General features: G+C 43.2%; 2 protein-coding genes across 4 annotated transcripts; one reads left to right on the top strand and one right to left on the bottom strand.

Annotated features, from left to right (window-relative positions):
* Nucleotides 1-493: 493 nt before the first annotated feature.
* Nucleotides 494-13598, bottom strand: LOC6606370. 3 transcript variants are annotated; one of them, XM_032723415.1, is made up of 6 exons: nucleotides 13361-13598; nucleotides 6713-7071; nucleotides 4438-6293; nucleotides 3237-4375; nucleotides 3043-3144; nucleotides 494-2923 (listed from the first exon to the last, which is right to left on the bottom strand). In XM_032723415.1, exons 2-6 carry the CDS (start codon nucleotides 6968-6970, stop codon nucleotides 2670-2672), a joined length of 3609 nt encoding a protein of 1202 aa, XP_032579306.1. In that variant the 5' UTR covers nucleotides 6971-7071; nucleotides 13361-13598; the 3' UTR covers nucleotides 494-2669. The 3 variants fall into 3 exon arrangements, with proteins under 3 accessions (XP_032579306.1, XP_032579307.1, XP_032579308.1); XM_032723416.1 differs by having other exon boundaries at nucleotides 13451-13598; XM_032723417.1 differs by lacking the exon at nucleotides 13361-13598 and adding an exon at nucleotides 13058-13075.
* A 1800-nt stretch (nucleotides 13599-15398) lies between these two features.
* On the top strand, nucleotides 15399-17191 carry LOC6606369 (serine protease easter). The gene is made up of 4 exons (XM_002031138.2): nucleotides 15399-15510; nucleotides 15599-15777; nucleotides 16215-16362; nucleotides 16439-17191. Exons 1-4 carry the CDS (start codon nucleotides 15453-15455, stop codon nucleotides 17134-17136), a joined length of 1083 nt encoding a protein of 360 aa, XP_002031174.1. The 5' UTR covers nucleotides 15399-15452; the 3' UTR covers nucleotides 17137-17191.
* The last annotated feature ends 140 nt before the right edge of the window (nucleotides 17192-17331 follow it).

Raw genomic sequence — 17331 nt, 5'->3', positions numbered from 1 at the left:
GAGCACACGGCACCTACTCACCTTGGCAAAACGGGGATAATCCGAACCAGATCTGGTCAGTTTTGCTCTCTTTTGCACTGGACTGAATGCTCCTTGCGATTAGATGCGATTTGGTTGGTGGTCGAGCAAGGAAAAAAGAAAATAGAAAATAATAATTTTCAATATAACCTCTGAATTTGAATCCTCGACCACAACTCGACGAAACGCACTGAAAGAATCCTGGGAAGGATTAGCGGGTTTCTTAATCGGCGGTTCTGCTGATGTTTTTTGTATTTTGTTTTCGGGAGTTACTCGGAGTATGTGTCAAGGCAAACTAACTGTTTCCTAGGAGAAAATTATGTTGTTAAACGAATGTGAGTCTATGAAAATCTGGTCACCGCCTGCCGAGAGTCCCATTCCCGATACACAGCCATCAGTTCCCCATACCGATTTCCCATGGATCAATGACAAACCAGGATGCTTTGGTTTTTTTTACTAAAAATACTGTATTATATTTTCAGGGTAAAATATTCTGTTGCCATAAAATCAATCAATTCTTTTTTTCATTTGCTTCGATTTGTTTTATTTTTTTTTTTTTTTTGTTTCGTTTTCTTAAAGTATTTTGTATTTCTTTTTTTTTCGTTTATAATAGTTACACAAATTAGATCACAAAAATGCACGTAAATTACAAAATGAAATTGTACCTCATACCGAAAACAGACAAAACTTCAAATGGTGAAAAAGAGGCGGCTACTGGAGGGATGCGGGGTTGTAGGTTCATCGCTACAGTTCTTACAAATTAAAGAGTTATAAAAATAGGGTTTAAAGCATATAATCAAATACATGGTTTTGTAGTTTCGCTACCAAAAGGACATTAATTTTGTTCGCGTCACTTGCACAGCGAAGTAGATCAGGAGTAAAGTGCGGGCCAACTCAATCGGTAATCGAGTGAACCCGGTAATCGGTAATCAACTAACTCAAGAACGAATTCATACGTTTATATATATAATCTATAAAGGGTTTTAGAGATAGAGAGTGAGAGTGTGGGGAAGTTATTATATATCATATTTTACAGTGTTCCATTATGTTTAAAGTAGTTCCTTCTGCTCTATCGTTTCGCTACGCCCAAACGAAAGTTCCTATGAAAGATGCAAGTGTTTTTGAGTGTGCCATGGGTGCATTAACGTAATGAAAATTCGATGCGTGATACATATACAAATACATAGTTATCTAGATGACAGATGAGAAATGAGAAAACTTACAATGGATGGATATGGAATGGTTCGGGTGTGAACTTTTTTTCTTTTGTTTTCTTGAGGGCTGTGATTTGGGGATCGGTCTCCAGTGAGTGGTATATATCGTATTTTAAAGCGTAACAGTTTTCTTGCATGTTTTGTGTATTGTTGTATAAATATATCTCGATTTATAAGTTGCTGCTTGTCACTAGACTAAAGAAAATTACAATTCATTTATGTTCTATTTAATATTTGTTAATTTACATAATCTAGAATAGACAAACGCATGCTAAAACTCAAAAATTGTCGGTCAGCCTAATTTTGCTTTTAAAATTTGTTAGGCCTTATTAAAATCGAACAAAGTTTTTGGCCATCGAGCAATGGCTAAATAAAAGAGCTTAAAAGTAAATCAAGTATACACTTTTACATTCTGTTAATTTTTTTTGTTATAGGGTTTTCTTTTCTTTGTTTGTGGGTTGGTTTAAATTAAAGCTTACACTTAAACGTATGTGTACAGATATATTAAGTGGTATTATGTATATATAGCTATATTTTATATATATAAGTATATATAGTTGTATATATATTTAGTAATACGATTCGCGGTTTCAAACTAGTCCCTTGTACGTTGTATGTATGTGTGTAGGTGTTTATGTGTGGGTGTGCATGTGTGTTAGGTGCAAACCAAGAACTAAAATCAAACTAAACAATTTTAGCTTCACCTGTTTTGTTTTTGTAGTTCTTGCAATTCTCATTTGAGTGTATGGTGTTGTGGTTGTTGTTGTAAATGCGTTCACAAAATTTTTAAACAAATTTTAGGCTTGTTTATGTTAACGAACTATCCAGTGTATCGCGTTCGTACCTTTAATTCAGAATTCAAAATTTGTTGCTAGATTTCCTACAATTTCGGTTTCATTTTATCGGTTTGTTCTGGTATTGTTTTATAATTTCTCGTTTATATGTATAATAAAGCTGCTCTCTACAATCCTTTTGTTGGTTCACTAACAAATTAAGTTACGTTTAGATGTACGTAAAGCTACATCTTTCCGCGAATTTACAATATTATGTTTTTGCGTACGGATACATATACATTTAATTCTTAATGTTGATTTTAAGTTGAATTTAATATTTTTGGACATTTTTTCAAATTTTTTACTTTTTGTGTGTGTTTTTTTATGTTTTTCACATTAACGCATAACTATATGGTTTTTGAATGCTAGTTTATTCATGCATATCTGCTGGTGAATGCATAACATGACATAACATTGAAGCTGCATATAGAAACATTGTGCCAAACCAGAATCGCAGGTAAGAAGTGGCCAAAAAGAAAATACCGAAATTCTAAGCGAAAGCTGCCTAAAAAGTGAATGGGAAATAAGCTTGAAAATCTCTCTCTCTGACTCTCTAAATGAATCTGTAAATTCTGTAGGCCATAAATCCGACCTGATGCCGGAATTAGGTCTGCACCAAGCCCCGGATGTCGGAGGCGCCGTTGCTGCTGCTATTGCCACCGCCGCTGCTGCTGTCCCCAAAGAGGGGAGGAGCATCGATGCCGGACGTGTTCGGTGAGTGCATCACAGCATCGGCCAGCAGATCGTCGCCAACGTCCAGGAAATCGTTAAGAAAGGCGCTGTCCGCCGAGCCGCCCATTGTCTGCTGCAAGGCCCGGTCCAAAGCACGGTCCATGGCCTCGCACTCGGCTTGTTGCACTGCATCGGCACAGGTCCAAGGCGAGGGCGATGGCGATGGCGGTGGCGTTGGCAGCGAAGGCACACATGGATTAGTACAATGAAAAGCTGAACAAGTAAAATTGTGGTTAAATACACACCGGATTGGAACAGCTCGTTGAAGGCATCGTCTGACAGCGTGTCGAACACATTTACCAGATCGTGCTCCTCCAGCAAGTGGGAGCCATTCAATGCTATATCATCTGGAAGAGAGAAATAACGTGTTAGAATTCCGAAAAAATCTAAGGGCATACGTCTAGCTTCCTTCTAGATGTCCCACCGTTTTGAAACTTACCAGCATCGTTAGCGCCTATCAGCTCCGACTCGCTGAGACCGCCCAGTCCGGTATCCTCGGAACTGGCGTATGCCGAGCTGTTCTCGCAAATACCAAAAATGTCCTGGCCAAGCAGATCGGCCGTGTTGGCCAGCGGTGCCGGAACAGCTTGGCCATTGTGCGTAATTGTGTTGCTTGGCTGGCCCATGGCGTTGCCAAAGGCCGTGTTGAATGAGGGGAAACTGTTATTGTTATTGTTGCTGTAGTTCAGATTATTGTTGTTGTTGTGGAAGTGCACGCTATTGTTATTATGGATGCCTATGTTGTTGTTATTAATATTATTTGGATTTTGTAAATCACCACCGGCCGCCGCCAATTGTGCTACAATTTGGCTAATCTCCTCGGCCTTGATATTGGCAATGTCCAATGAAAGTAGGCTGGGGTCCAGGCTCGATTGGTGCTGCTGATTTTGCTGTTGATCGGCATCAAATTTAAACAACGAATCCACCTCCAACTTGGGAACCAAAAGCGGTTCTTGTTGCTGCTTGGGTTGAAAATCACTGCTGAGCGGAGCCAGCGCTGGAGGAATGGACCGTTGGGGCAAGTTCTGGGCTGCAGGTACCGCTGCCAACACATTTCCGGGATTGTAAGGCGGCTGTGAGTGTGAGGTGGCCGACGATTGCGAATTGCTGGCAATGGACTCCAGCGATGTGGTGCTGCTTTTACGCTGCTTTCCAGTCGCAGGTATCAGTTTGTTTATCTGGCTGCTGATCTGGTTAGCAATCGGTTCATTCGCCGGCTTCCTACCACGTTTCTGAGGACGAGCCACGGCATTCGTGTTAGCCTTCCGCTTTCGCTGCTGCTTCACAGGCACACACATAGTCGCCACTCCAGCGACTGGTAAACTAACGGGCGGCTGTTTCGATGCTGGACGGGCTCCATCCATACCAGAACGCAGGTGGCTGTGCACCTTGCAGAGCGCCAGTGTGTGCAACACATCGAAGACAGGAGCCTGGCAAGCGGTTCCGTCCATCCGCCAGGCGACGCAAGGCTGGAAAAGCTGCTGGGTGCTGTTGTTCACGATGTGGCGCTCGCAGTGTGCTGCCATACTAAGCGTGGGCTGTTTGCAGCTGGCCACCAGACAGCGGTTGCCAATTCCACTGGAACGAAAAACAGTACAATTAGTTTAAATTGGGTAATGATTACACTACATTATACTTACATTCCCTCCTGCTGGCCAGCGTGATCCTGGTACTTGATCAGCATGTTCTGGACGCACTGCAGCCGCTGTTTGGCCGCTCGCATGGGAAGCTCCTGCAGGGAGCGCGTAGACAGTAGCTGCAGTGCTTGTCGCCTCAGGGCTCCTTTACGAACAGCAATTCGATCCTCACGCCGGTTACTTTGCGATAGTGGCGCGTCGTGGGACTTATCATTAAAGCCGGAGTGCAGCCAATGCTGTTGTAGGCAGTAGGGCGAATCCACCGAAAAGGACTCGTTCTCACTCAGAGTGTCCAGGCTGCGTTTGCAGGCGGAGGCGGGTTTGCGGCGTCGCTGACGATGTTCGGAATCCGTCAACTCGTTTGCTGCAATCGGTGCAATCGGCTCCTTTGGAGGCGGCATCGACGTTGGTGACGGTTTCTTAGCAACGGGGTTGCTGTTTCTGTTGTTATTGTTGTTAGTGTTGCCATTTCTAACGCCCTTTGAAGCTATGGGTGCTTGACGGTTGGAGGCGTTTAAATTGGCCACTTTGGAAGACATTTGTTCTGATTTCTTGGCTAATGCGGGTGCAGATGAGTTTGTAGTGGCTGGAACAGCTTTTGGCGCAATTTGCAGTAAGTTCGTTGAAGCGGGTGCTGTCGGACACAAGAGCTTTGGGCTTGCAGATGGTGAGACCACCTTCGGGCTGAGAACTGCTGGTGACGACACTTTGAAGCTGGGAGCTAAAGCTGGAACACAAGACGTGGGTATCTGCGGCGGTTGCATTTGCGCTAGCAGGGGCGGTGCGCTCATCTCTGGTGGAGTGGGCGGCGTGAGAGGAGTCACCATTTTCACTTCAGTTGGACGAGTTTGTGGCGTTCCCGAAACAGGTGCACTTAATCCTCCCGGTCCACCTGTTTTCGCCGCTCCGCCTGCCTCTTGCGGCTTTCGGAAGATAACATTGACGGGTATCTCGTTGAGATCGCTGTCATCTACGCTGTTGCCGGTGGAATGTTTCTGTGGAGCAGCAGTCTGCGGAGTCTGCGCGGGAACTGCAACTGTTCCCGTATTGAAAACCATCAGTGGTGGCGGCTGAGTCTGATTGTAGTTCGTTCCCTGCACCATAGGTTTCTTAAGCGACTCCACCACATTGTTGTTATTCTGCAACTTGCTGTTATTATTGTTGTTTTGGCAGGCCAGTGGGAAGGATTTCTTTTTCTTCAAGCACTCCACCTTCTGCAGATGTTGCGCCAATGTGGTGTGATGGAACTTCGATGGGGGCAAAGGTAATCCACCCTTGGGCGATACGGAAATCGGTGCCACCATGGCGGTCACTGCTGCGGTGGCAGGCGGCAGAGTGGGCGAAGGTAATGAGGCGGGCGATGTGGGCGGACTGACCAACGCAATAGCAACGGACTGTTGCTGTTGATGTTGCGGTTGCTGATGCTGCTGATGGAGGAGCTGTTGCTTTTGCACATTGTCTATGAGCAGCGGCGTCTGCCACAGCGATGGAGTGTGGGCGTAAAGCGGTGGCGGTGCTGCCGGCGACTGGCAGGACTCCGAGGTGGCTATCTTCTCCAGCTGCTGTTGCTGCGGGCGGACTATGCACACGTTGGTGGCCCGCTTCGGCGAGGCCTGCGACTGTGGCTGGGATTGCAGTGGCAATTGCAACTGCAGCGCCGGCGACTGTCTCTGAGATTGCGTGACATGATGGAAATTCGTTGTGGTTGTGTTGTTGCTTGCCAAAGACGCCTGCGCCTTTGCTGCCTCTGTGACACTCAGTTGGGCCAGCAGGTTCGCCTTTCTGTTGGCCGCAGCTGTTGCTGCCGTCTGCCTCTTGTTGCTGCCTCTATTGCTGTCGGTTAGGCGGGCTCTCGATTTCTGCAATATGTAAGAAAAACAGTTGGGTAAGTGAATTTCATGGAATACGGTTGTGTACATAAAGCCAGCGTAATACAATAGCATATTTAAAGCTGGAACCTGTTTATATTGAAGTTCAGGTTCTGAAATTATCACCATTTCTTTTGCAATCAAAATTCCAGAATTTGTTTACCATGTGATTAGCATACACTTGAAATTGTTTTGAAAGGCTCATAAATAACAAGTTTCAAAATAATGGTGGTAAACAGCGGGAACCTAAGGTAGAGTAATTCTAGTTATTCTAGTGTCTTTGACAAAGAAAAAATCTGATGATATTTAAGTACAAATCTACAAAGAGACCTACATGCATGCATCAATGTCTTGATCTTTTCTAATCTCCATATGGATGGGGTTTAGGAAATTTCCAACTGCTTCTTTACCTGTGCATTGAATAGAATGGGTGGTGTGACGGCCACAGTCTCGGTGAAGGCATAGGGATCCGAGTCCTCGGACGTCGTCTTGCCGGCAATGCTCTCCACGGGCGTCAGCGTTGCTGCTGCTGCTGCGGCTGTTGCTGCGGCTATCGCTGTTGCTGTTGCGGCTGCTGCTGCTGTGGCAATCCTCCTGGTGGCTGTGCTCTTGGCTAATGTGGCTGTGGCGGTGGCTGAATGGAATCTGGAGGCTTGCTGACATGACATGTCCAATGTGAAGCCGTTGCCGCTTTTGTTTCCAGTGCTTTCGGCTCCTGCTGTTCTGGCTGCTGCTCTTGTTGCTCTATTGTTATCTCTCGTTACTTGACCTGCAATCGAAAAGAAAAGCGTTACAAAATCAATGGGTTTAAAGTTCAAAGGAAGACGTCATCGTCATAAATGGGCGTTGTCACGTGCTCTCTGCCAAAACGCATTTGCACACACAATCGCTCTCTTCCTTTCGCACACAATCACTCACACATACACAATGTCACACGCACACACATGCACATGCACCGATGCAAGGCAGACGAATGCCATAATAAAAACAAACTACAATCAAAACAAATAAATCTGCTCGCCGAAACCAGTTCAAGTGAATCGTTCGTTGCTTTCTTTCCGCTTCGCTTCTGCCCCTCGCTTCACCACCTCGACTCTTCCTTTACTCGCCCCTATCATCACCCCTTTCTCCGCTCCCCCCTCCCCTTTCCACATTTTCTTTGGTGCTTCGGGTGCCGCTTGGCACCGCCGCCGTTAATAACAAATACAAATGCTGATAGCGCAGAAAAATCGCAATAATTAAAAATAATAAACCCAGACAAACAATCGCCTGAAAACAGTCGCGGTCAAAAGAATAAGATAAAATGTTCAAGGTTTTTTCACTTGTTCGTTTTATTTTACGAATGCCAACGAAATAAATTTTGTTAAGAATTTTTATTTTTATTTAACCACATACTCTTCCTTCATAATTTTCATACATAACCAGGTATTAAGAGAATTTTGTCTTTGTCCAATACAAACAGCACTGCAAAACTAGTTTCTTCACCACAATTGTTCGCTGACCAAGCGCGTCAAAGAAAAAATCGCATATTTGCATGCTAAGCAAATCAAAGAGCACGTTTGTGTGCACAAATATATATGTATTGCAGACGAAACAAAAACAACTGCGCAGAAATACGAATACTATAATCTTATTGAACCTAGCGAAACAGCAATTATTGGGGCAGAGAAAGAAAACAGAGGCGGTGAAAGAAACAAAAATGAGCGAAGAAGAGTAACAAGATAAGCACAAATCGGGGGCGAATTGCTGGACTTTTTACAGTGAAACGGAGAGGAAATGGAGAAATACGAGAATGATTCGGTGCAATTACAGACAACACCATACCATCACAAAACATTTAAATAAAAAAATAAAGGGTGGGGAAATATTTCACATTTCCGCTCAGTGTGCTTGTTGTTTTGTTTTCATTCGCCTTACAGCTTTTTGATTAGTCTCGCACATATTGATTTCCATTCCGACCGAGAAGGCAAGTATTTTATGATTACAATATGTGCTTGGGAAGAACAAGTTATCCGACTTATAAGTACACACATACAGAGGTGGTCAAAATTATTTTCACAAAGTGCATTTGAGTGAAATGTGAAAAGTGAAAATACTTTTGACCACCTCTGTATGTATGTATGGAGCTGCGAGTGGAATGCTTCTTTGTTTGTTTATGCTTTCTTTACGTTTTCCGAGTAGAAGGAAATGACTTTGAAAGCATTTGCCAGCAGTTTCCTTCACTTTACTTCGCCCGACTCCACACCACCACACATACACAGATCCCAATCCAAATCCGAATCCCCCTTTTCCGCACCCACTATCGCATTCTATCCGACTCCTTTGCAGTACGTGTGAGTGCAAAAGTGTACGTGACACCTTTGTTTATGTTTCTTATTTTTACTTATTCATCCGGCGAACGACAGGGAGGCATTGAAAGATATCTTAAAGGCTAAGGCCTAGCGAAAGCACCCCGATCATAAATCAAACAACTCCAGTTGTGGATGTCGCATATAGAAATCTTTATAGAAGCTATATAACAATGTCGAATATACATATTTATATGAAAAATATCACGCGAGAACGAAACATCTGATCATTTCCTTGCCTATACAAACCTTAAGAATTCGATTTAAACCTTAAGAAGTATGTAATTTTGTATTATTCATAAATGTTTTATTTATTATATGAGATAGCCTACAAGACATTCATCATATCGGTATTTTCCTCTCGATAAATGTACCTCAATAACAGCCAAGCTAAGGTTTTTGATCTCAAGACCGCAGACGAATGCGAAGTCCAAGATTTTAGCGTGCAAACAAAAGAGAGAGGGAGAGATGGAGGAAACCACAGAAAAGCAAACTGTCGATAATTGCAAATAATGACGATGCTGGGAATTTGTTATTGTTTGCTTTTGTTGTTCTTTGGAGCGATCTGCTAGCAAGTCGCTGCTTTTTGGCCATTTTAGGTCTTAAATGTTAACTCGTTTTTTTGGTCCAACTTGGTAACACGCTCGAATGATAAGAAGCGAGAAACGAGAAGAAGAAGAAACGAGAAAACAAGAAAGGCCAAAGAACGCCGAGACAAAAGAAGTCAAAGCTGCAGAGACAAGCCATCGAACCTGAACAGAAAATACAAGACAAGCGGGTAGAAGCCTTACAAATAGCCGCTGGATGGTGGATGGCATAAAAAACCCGAGATCAGTGATCTTTAGATGCTTAATTCTTAGTCACAAAGCTTTATAACAAAAGTAGAGTGGATGGGAAACGAGATAATAGACGTCAGACTAATAGAACCATGATATCAAATGTCTTTCAAAATTGTAATTGCCCTCTGCAACTTTAATGCCATTCCAATTTAGCCATTCCAAGAATACTTAACCTAAACAATTGACTGACTTTTCGATCGAAGTTTAAACTTTAAAGCGTGAAACATTTAAGATAAACAAATAAAATTTTAATGGAATACCAGCGAATGTCTATCCATTTTCTATATTTGGAATGGCTGTGATACAAACGAATGCTATTGTGTTAATGGCTTTTCATGAAAACTGCGCAGCACATCAACTTCAATTTGTTCATATCCAACAATGAAATAAAAAATCCAATTACAAATGGCTCGAGTGGCTTAAAAAGAAATTGAAAAATGTGTATTAAATTACAGCTCTGCCTTATTACCATTGCTATCACTGTTCGAATTAATTAAAGAGGAGGCGTCGGTGAAAATTGCCACTGCGTTTTAAAAGTATAAGAATCCGACACCACGCAACATTCCTAAGCTAAATGGCTTTAAAGTTGAACGATATGTTCAAAACAAAGAATATTTTAAATATCCCCCTGAGTCATCGACAAGTTTAGATTCTTTAATTTTAAGTCGACTGATAGAATACGAATATTCGATGTGAAACGCACAAGCAATGGAATAATAGATCATGTTCATGTGTTTTCAAGGCGATTAGTCTGCTGCTACTATAACATTAATGGAAAATTTTGAGGCACCTTTCGGCAGAATTTGCGAAGAACGAAGAAAACCCCCGGGGAAAACGCACGCCGTGTAACACGAAGGTTTTTGGCTTGTGATGGCCCTAGAAACCGTGCTCAAAGGTCTGCTGGCTAAACGAGCTGTGGATAGCTGCTACACACAGATACAGATGGATTGTTGCTTGGCTTGGACCAGGTAGCAAGCGACCAGGTAAGTCGATAGGCTGGCAGAAAGCCGGTCGGTCGAGAGGTTAATTACGAGAGCAAAGCGTTTCCAGGCGTTACGCTCACTGGGCTACGGCGGCATGAAAACACCAGAACTGGAAAATATACGTGTACGACGACTACCAGTTGAATGGTTTTCAACACGCTGGTAGGAAAAACACTAGGCATTCATTTGCAAAACATTTGTAAGTGCCGGGGTCCCTAACACCCTTGTTTCTCCACATTTTAGTTGTATCTCAGAAATGTTGCTCAATATTTCAACAGCTAATTAGTCTGGTGTTTTACAATGATTCCGACAACTGTTAAAATAGCAGCGATAAAATGCTTTTAAAATCAGTTTATAACAAGACATGAACTACATTCTGTAACTGCTGTCATATTAATACTATTTATCAAGAACAAAAAACTGATATATTTGTCAAATCTGCGCATTTAATGGTTCCTTTGTTTTTGATATGAACATGATAAGATAGTTATTGTTTAAAAATAGTTATGATTGACTTGTGTTTCTGATTTGCGGAACACGTTACGTTGTCGCGGTGAGTGAGAGAAATGATTCCCATATCCATCCCATATTTTCGGCGCGGTTTCATGCTATTTGCAGACTCATCGACATTGACGCACAGCAGCAGAAATTGCATTTAAATGCACATTACATCGCCTGTAAGTGAGGAAAACGGGCAGAGACACAGAGAGAGAGGGAAAGACTGGGTCCGAACCCGTTTGCTGCTTCCTTCATAACCGGAAACTGAAGGCTAAATTGTTCAAAGCGAGAAATGTGCAAAAAAACGTAATATAATGACGACCGGGTGGGGGGAAAGCAAGAAGGGCGGGGCTGGAGATGGATTTTCGAATGGAGGGGCAGGGTGCGGGGTAAAAGCCAAGAGCCAGACATGCGGTTCACTTTATTCAGCCAGCCAGCGAAGCCAAACGAACTCCATCTGCAGCTCCACTTGGCCACTTTTGCATCGCACGTAGGCCCGTCCACATCCCACAGAGTGGGTCTCATGGCTCCAGAGCAGTGGTACAGTGGGCACTGGCTGGAGGCAACCCGGGGAAGCCTTGGGAGTACTGCCAACAATGTTGGCATAACTTATGGAGCATTTATCTTGCTCGTTTCGTCTGCAAACAAACTTCCAAAATCGTGAGTCATACGAGATAATTATGGGTTTCACATTCAAAGATTGCGCTTTGCACTTTTCTTTGCCTTTTCGCGGTTAAAAGACAATAAATACTAATGGGTTTCATAAGATGACTCACTGATTTATTCAAATTCAATATTTATTCCCATTTGGAAATGTAATAACGCTGTTAAGAATATTTAAAGCTTTTGAAAGGTTTCCTTAATAACCCGTTTGGTATTGTTTTTGAATGCAAAATAATATATATATTCATAATCCAAATTTATTGCGTATCCACATTAATTGGAAAGATGAACATGTATAATTTTTAAAAGACACTTAAGTGGTTTAAACAATGACACACAATTCATTCGCATTAAAGATCCATTTAATGTGGTAATTTTCTTTACTTTTGCATTTTAACATTAGAGTATATCTCCGGTATTAATCACTTCCTTTGGCCTTAGCTGTTTTGTGATTTCTTGGTGCAATAACTATTATTTTATAACCGTACCATAATCGTAAGGCGAATTAAGTTAAAACAGAAGCATTTACAAAATAAATCCAAGGCTTACGATCACTATTTAGTTTTTTGATTAAAGTGTATGAAATTTTCGTTATTCGAGGTTTTATTATGTTGCTCTTCTTGTTGTAGGTAGTGAGCGGCAGCTGTTGTGTTGCTATGAAAAAAAAATCACACACATCTGTTCCGTTAAAGCCAAGTTAACGATAATCTCGGTTTCTCACGGACTTTACTCAGATATTGTAAAGAATTTCGGCAATATAAACAGACACATGCACACGATGACTAAGAGAGGGCGGATGGGGCGGTTCATCACCACACATATGTCGCCAATAAACAAATCTCCAAAACTAAACAAAATAAATAACCAATTCCGTATAAACGAACTTTCAGTGGGGAGCGCGTCTTGAATTTCTTTTAGCTTTTGTTTTAGTTTTGTTTGTCGTTCGCTTTGTGGTTTGTGGGTGTGCCGCCGCTGCGAGGGGTGGGGTGGCAACTGTTGGGGAGTGGCGGGAAGGGCACTCGAGAATCGCTGTTGCCGGCGTTTTTATGATTTCTCTGTTTCCCCCATCCGTTTTTTCTTCTCTTTTTTTTCCAGCCAGCAGTCGCCCTCGCCCTTTTTTCTGGTTCTCTTTAGCGGCTCTTTCGCTTCCTTCCCCCACAAAACACACACACACACCGACAGATACACTTGCGCTTAGAGTTACACACGAAGGGTCGTTTGATTTTTAACTGTGCTTTGATTTTCAACATTTAATCATTTTCGGCTTTAACAGCTTTTTTCTGCTTTTCTTTGATTACTTTGCTTTGGCGAATTTGGATGCAAAACAAGAATGCGTCACGAACCGCACACACTCACACAAAGTCTCACACACACACGCATGCAGTGGGGCCGAAACCGAGAGCAACGAGAGCGAGAAAATTTACCCAACCGTCTGATGACGATTCAAACGTCAAAGTGGCGCCGCGCAACGTACTTGGTTTTTGTTGTTTGAGTACCCTTCCCACGGACAGGGTTGTCATGTTTTTGAGAATTAGTAGAGTTTCAGAATAAAGCGGTTTTTTGGGAAATAAAAATTATAACAGCCCGCCAAATAATTAGTTACGGCGATTCGCACTCAATTGATCACAAGTTAATGGGATTTACTGTTAAAAAATCAGTTTTATGCACATATAAATAGGAGGATCGGCAACCCTGGCCTGCCTCTCACACACACATACAGCACAGACCTGGGAATTTTTTGCTGCTCAATTTTTTCTTCGCACCAACAATTCCACTTTCAAATGCAATTTTAACCCCCTTTGATGAGCGCTGCGTACTCAAGACGATATCCTTTTTGTGGGCAAATGTGTACTGCAGCACTTTCTGGTGTGTTAAGTGGGCATAAAACGCGTTTAACGATTAAATTTATAATTTTTCGATGCTGTCGGGCTGACAAGATGGCGGACAATACAGGCGCGCGCACAGACACACACACAGCAATTCGGTCGAACTAGGGATGTGAGAAATTTATCTACATTCCAATATATCGATATTTTTGAATAAAAGTAAATATTTATTCACATGATCTATCGAATATCACTGTTTTGCAGCAATTTAGCCGGACAAAAGAACGCATTCTAAATTTATGCTTTAGCAAGAGTGAATAATAATATTATACATTCATATTTTAAAAACCTATTCCACTTAATAACACCAAACGCCCTGAACTGCTATTTTGGGACCCAGTGTCAAGGAGTGTCCTAAGCTGCCCCTACTTGTATAGCAAAAGGGTATACTATATTCGTGTGCGTCCGAATGAATGTCGAGATCTCAGGAACTATAAAGGCTAGATAGTTAAGACTAGGCATGTTCATACATATATTCCAGAGACATAGACGCAGCGCAAGTTTGTTTCCACGTCCACTTCAACGTCCATTAACAAAACTGCCACTTCTGAACATGTTATTTGTCTTGCCGATTTCTATCAGTATGGCAAAAATATGTGAATGTTCTCGTTCGCACTCCTACTAACTGAGTAACGGGTATCTGATAGTCGAGGAACTCGACTATAACGTTCTATCTTGATTTTGATTGGCACATGCGCGTTGCCATTTTGAAACTGGTTACCATAGCCATAAGGCGCCGTATCCAATGGGTGGCCAATCAGAGCACCGGCGCTCTGATTGGTCGGCTCTGCAGATTGATTTGTATCTTTGCTGCCGTTTAGCTTTGGAACCAGTATTTCTTGGCGGCAGGATAAAATGATCGGCAGCAAAAGGCCTCCCCATCTAATAGACGCCGCCCCTGCTGATGGGCATAGTTTCCTATCTGGTTGAGCCAGATGAATTGTGTTGGAATGGCCGTTGATTCCGTCGCATTCTGATTATAGAGAGTGGCGATGCTGTTGATGCCACTGTGGGCCACTGTCTGTGGCTGCCAGTGATGTAAATGTCAAGGATCTAGATCCTCGCAGATGTACTCCTCGGGAAGACTGCGCGATTGCAATCGCAAAGTTGACAGTGCTGCTGCTTCTCCGCCTCCAGATTGGAGAGCTGTTGTCAGCCGTGTGAGTTGCGCCTAAAGATTTGCGGCGGCTGATCCCCAGATAGCTTCGCGAGCTTAGGCAAGCCAAAGATCATATACCCCTGCAGTAATTATATCTAAAACAAAACGACACAAATAACATTAAATAACGACATAAAGAACATTGCTATAAAAGTAGGTTTGAAAAAGAGGCATAGAGGAAATAACTCCGCGCCAAAATTCAATTCTCTATCGAACGCTCCACAGATGGTCATACGTGCTGACCAAGGCAACTTTGCGATCTTGTCTACCTGGGCACACTAGTTGGCGGTCCTATTTGAAGTGATTCAATTTCCGACTTCAATCAAGGTGCTTTATCAGCCTGCAAACGAGCTCCGCCAAAATTTTCAAACCAGTCTTGGTTCATAGATACCATATATAAACGCTGAGATGCTGAATATCTAAGAGGCTCGACTTTAGATGTTCGGCATTCGAATTCCTAATGTCTAATATCAGAATTAGCTTGTGAGATTGTTCCACAAATAAATATATTAATTAATAGATCTCATCTGAGCGTAACAATCTGAAATCTCTACAACTCGTAGTAAGTGAGTATGCCGGCGCGTGCAGGGCATTGAAAGCTCTACAAAGCCCCCAGTCGCACAACTACGACTATGTTATCTGAACCCGGTCCGAAAGCGACTCTCTGGTAATTCACAGGCACCGGCCGAACTTAATGTTAGTCTCAGACTCAGCTTCGATCGCAGTCTCATTCGTTCCGCTCAGCTGTATCGTATCTGATCGATCCGGTCCGGCATGGGAACTTTTCCAGCTCTACTTGTTGTTGTCGGCTCGCTGGCATTGGGCGCGAATGGTGAGTGTGTACGGAATATGGGATCGTAAACAAGTCTGGCTGTGAACTGAAGTTAACGCGGTACGATCCCCGATCTCCGATATTCCAGCTCAACTCCCGCCCATCAATTGTGTTGCGAAAATTCCGAGTGGCCGGGTCACCGGTCACTGCATTTCGATCCGGGAGTGTGACTACTTCATGAAAATCCTGCTATCCGGCAATCTCAGCCAGAGCGATCGCAACCTGCTCCGCGATAATCAGTGCGGAGTGCGGGGCAACGACGTCCAGGTGGGTGATTCACCAGAGTATCTTTCCCTAACCAATTGAACTCGAACTTCCAAAACTCGATCCATTAAGCGCTACTTAAAAAAAAACAAGCTCGATTATATAGGCCTGTTCTGGTTTTCACTTTCACTGCCCAGCTTCATTTTTTTGGAATTTTATAAACGCTTGTGCTCTTATCATTTTCTACAGATAAGAACTTGTAAACGATTCAAATAGGGAAATACACAACATTTTGATAATACGAATGGTTTCAAGTGAGATATCATGCTCCTTTTAAATATTTTATTGTATATGTTTAGGATTGTGTAATCTTTTGTTGAAAAAATAAGTGACCTTAAACTGTATCATAAAAAAAACTCGTTATTCGAGTGAACTTTTGGAAGTTCCTCGTAAAAGAGATATAATTAATAACATAATGATAAAGCCACTGTTTCTTCTAGGTATGCTGTCCAAGTACAGCCGGATTGGGTGCCCTGACCCACCCACTCTTGCCCTCGGATTGCGGAAGGGTTCGTTGGCAGCGTTTGAATGACACAGATACGCGAATCAGGGAGTTTCCCTGGCTGGCCCTTATTGAGTATACGCGCGGTGAGTTGCCGTTTTTGGTAATATATACATACATATGTAGGTCAGAGTATTAATTCCCCGCCTCTTTGCTCCGCAGGCAACCAGGAGAAGATCCATGCGTGTGGCGGAGTGCTTATTAGTGATCGCTATGTACTAACAGCTGCCCACTGTGTGGCCCAGGCGGCGACTAGCAATCTGCAGATTACTGCGGTCCGTTTGGGTGAATGGGACACAAGCACGAATCCGGACTGTCAGTACCATGAGGATAGTAAAGTGGCGGACTGCGCGCCGCCCTACCAGGACATAGCCATCGAGGAGTTGCTCCCACATCCCCTGTACAATCGCGCCGACAAAACGCAGATCAACGACATTGCCCTCATCCGACTGGCAAGTCCTGCCAAGCTCAACGACTTTGTGGAACCCATTTGCCTGCCCTACAAGCAGCTGCGAGCGGACGAGCTGGAGGGTCTGGTCACCGAGGTGGCCGGATGGCAGGCTAGTTCCTCGCAAAGAATGCGAAAAGGTTATGTGACCATTAGTTCGATTGAGGAGTGCCAAAGGAAGTACGCCAGCCAGCAATTGCGCATCCAGGCCTCGCAGCTCTGTGGCCTGACCAATTCCCATGAGTGCTATGGAAACGCTGGTGGTCCACTGATGCTGTTCAAGAACGAGGGCTATCTGCTCGGTGGACTGGTATCGTTCGGACCCGTTCCCTGCCCCAATCCCGACTGGCCGGATGTCTACACCAGGGTGGCGTCCTACATCGATTGGATTCACGACAGTCTCAAAGCATAAAATGAAAGAAATACTTGGTACAACAAAATGTTCATTAAACCAACTAACAGAATAACTAAGTCTTTTGATTCAGAAATAATATTTTAATAACAAAATTTGCAGATTTTCGTATTTATTTTGAAATTGGCGCCCAATATTATTCAATGTGCTAGCAATTGGGGTATTTTTGGTCGCGTTAGGCGGAGAACAATTGGT

This window comes from Drosophila sechellia, chromosome 3R (assembly GCF_004382195.2).
Source record: "Drosophila sechellia strain sech25 chromosome 3R, ASM438219v1, whole genome shotgun sequence".
Lineage (NCBI taxonomy): Eukaryota > Metazoa > Arthropoda > Insecta > Diptera > Drosophilidae > Drosophila > Drosophila sechellia.
The sequence above is the reverse complement of the archived record's forward strand: the minus strand, read 5'-3'. Positions and strand labels throughout refer to the sequence as shown.

Bases quoted from the DNA above. Each gene is read 5' to 3' on its own strand.
- LOC6606370 (XM_032723415.1), bottom strand. From the start codon at position 6,970: ATGTCATGTCAGCAAGCCTCCAGATTCCATTCAGCCACCGCCACAGCC. The intron at 3,145-3,236 runs GTAAGTTTCAAA...TCTCTCTTCCAG, and splicing joins GATAGGCGCTAACGATGCTG to ATGATATAGCATTGAATGGC. The intron at 2,924-3,042 runs GTGTGTATTTAA...GTGCCGATGCAG, and splicing joins CAACGAGCTGTTCCAATCCG to TGCAACAAGCCGAGTGCGAG.
- LOC6606369 (XM_002031138.2), top strand. From the start codon at position 15,453: ATGGGAACTTTTCCAGCTCTACTTGTTGTTGTCGGCTCGCTGGCATTG. The intron at 15,778-16,214 runs GTGGGTGATTCA...TGTTTCTTCTAG, and splicing joins TGCGGGGCAACGACGTCCAG to GTATGCTGTCCAAGTACAGC. The intron at 16,363-16,438 runs GTGAGTTGCCGT...TTTGCTCCGCAG, and splicing joins CCTTATTGAGTATACGCGCG to GCAACCAGGAGAAGATCCAT.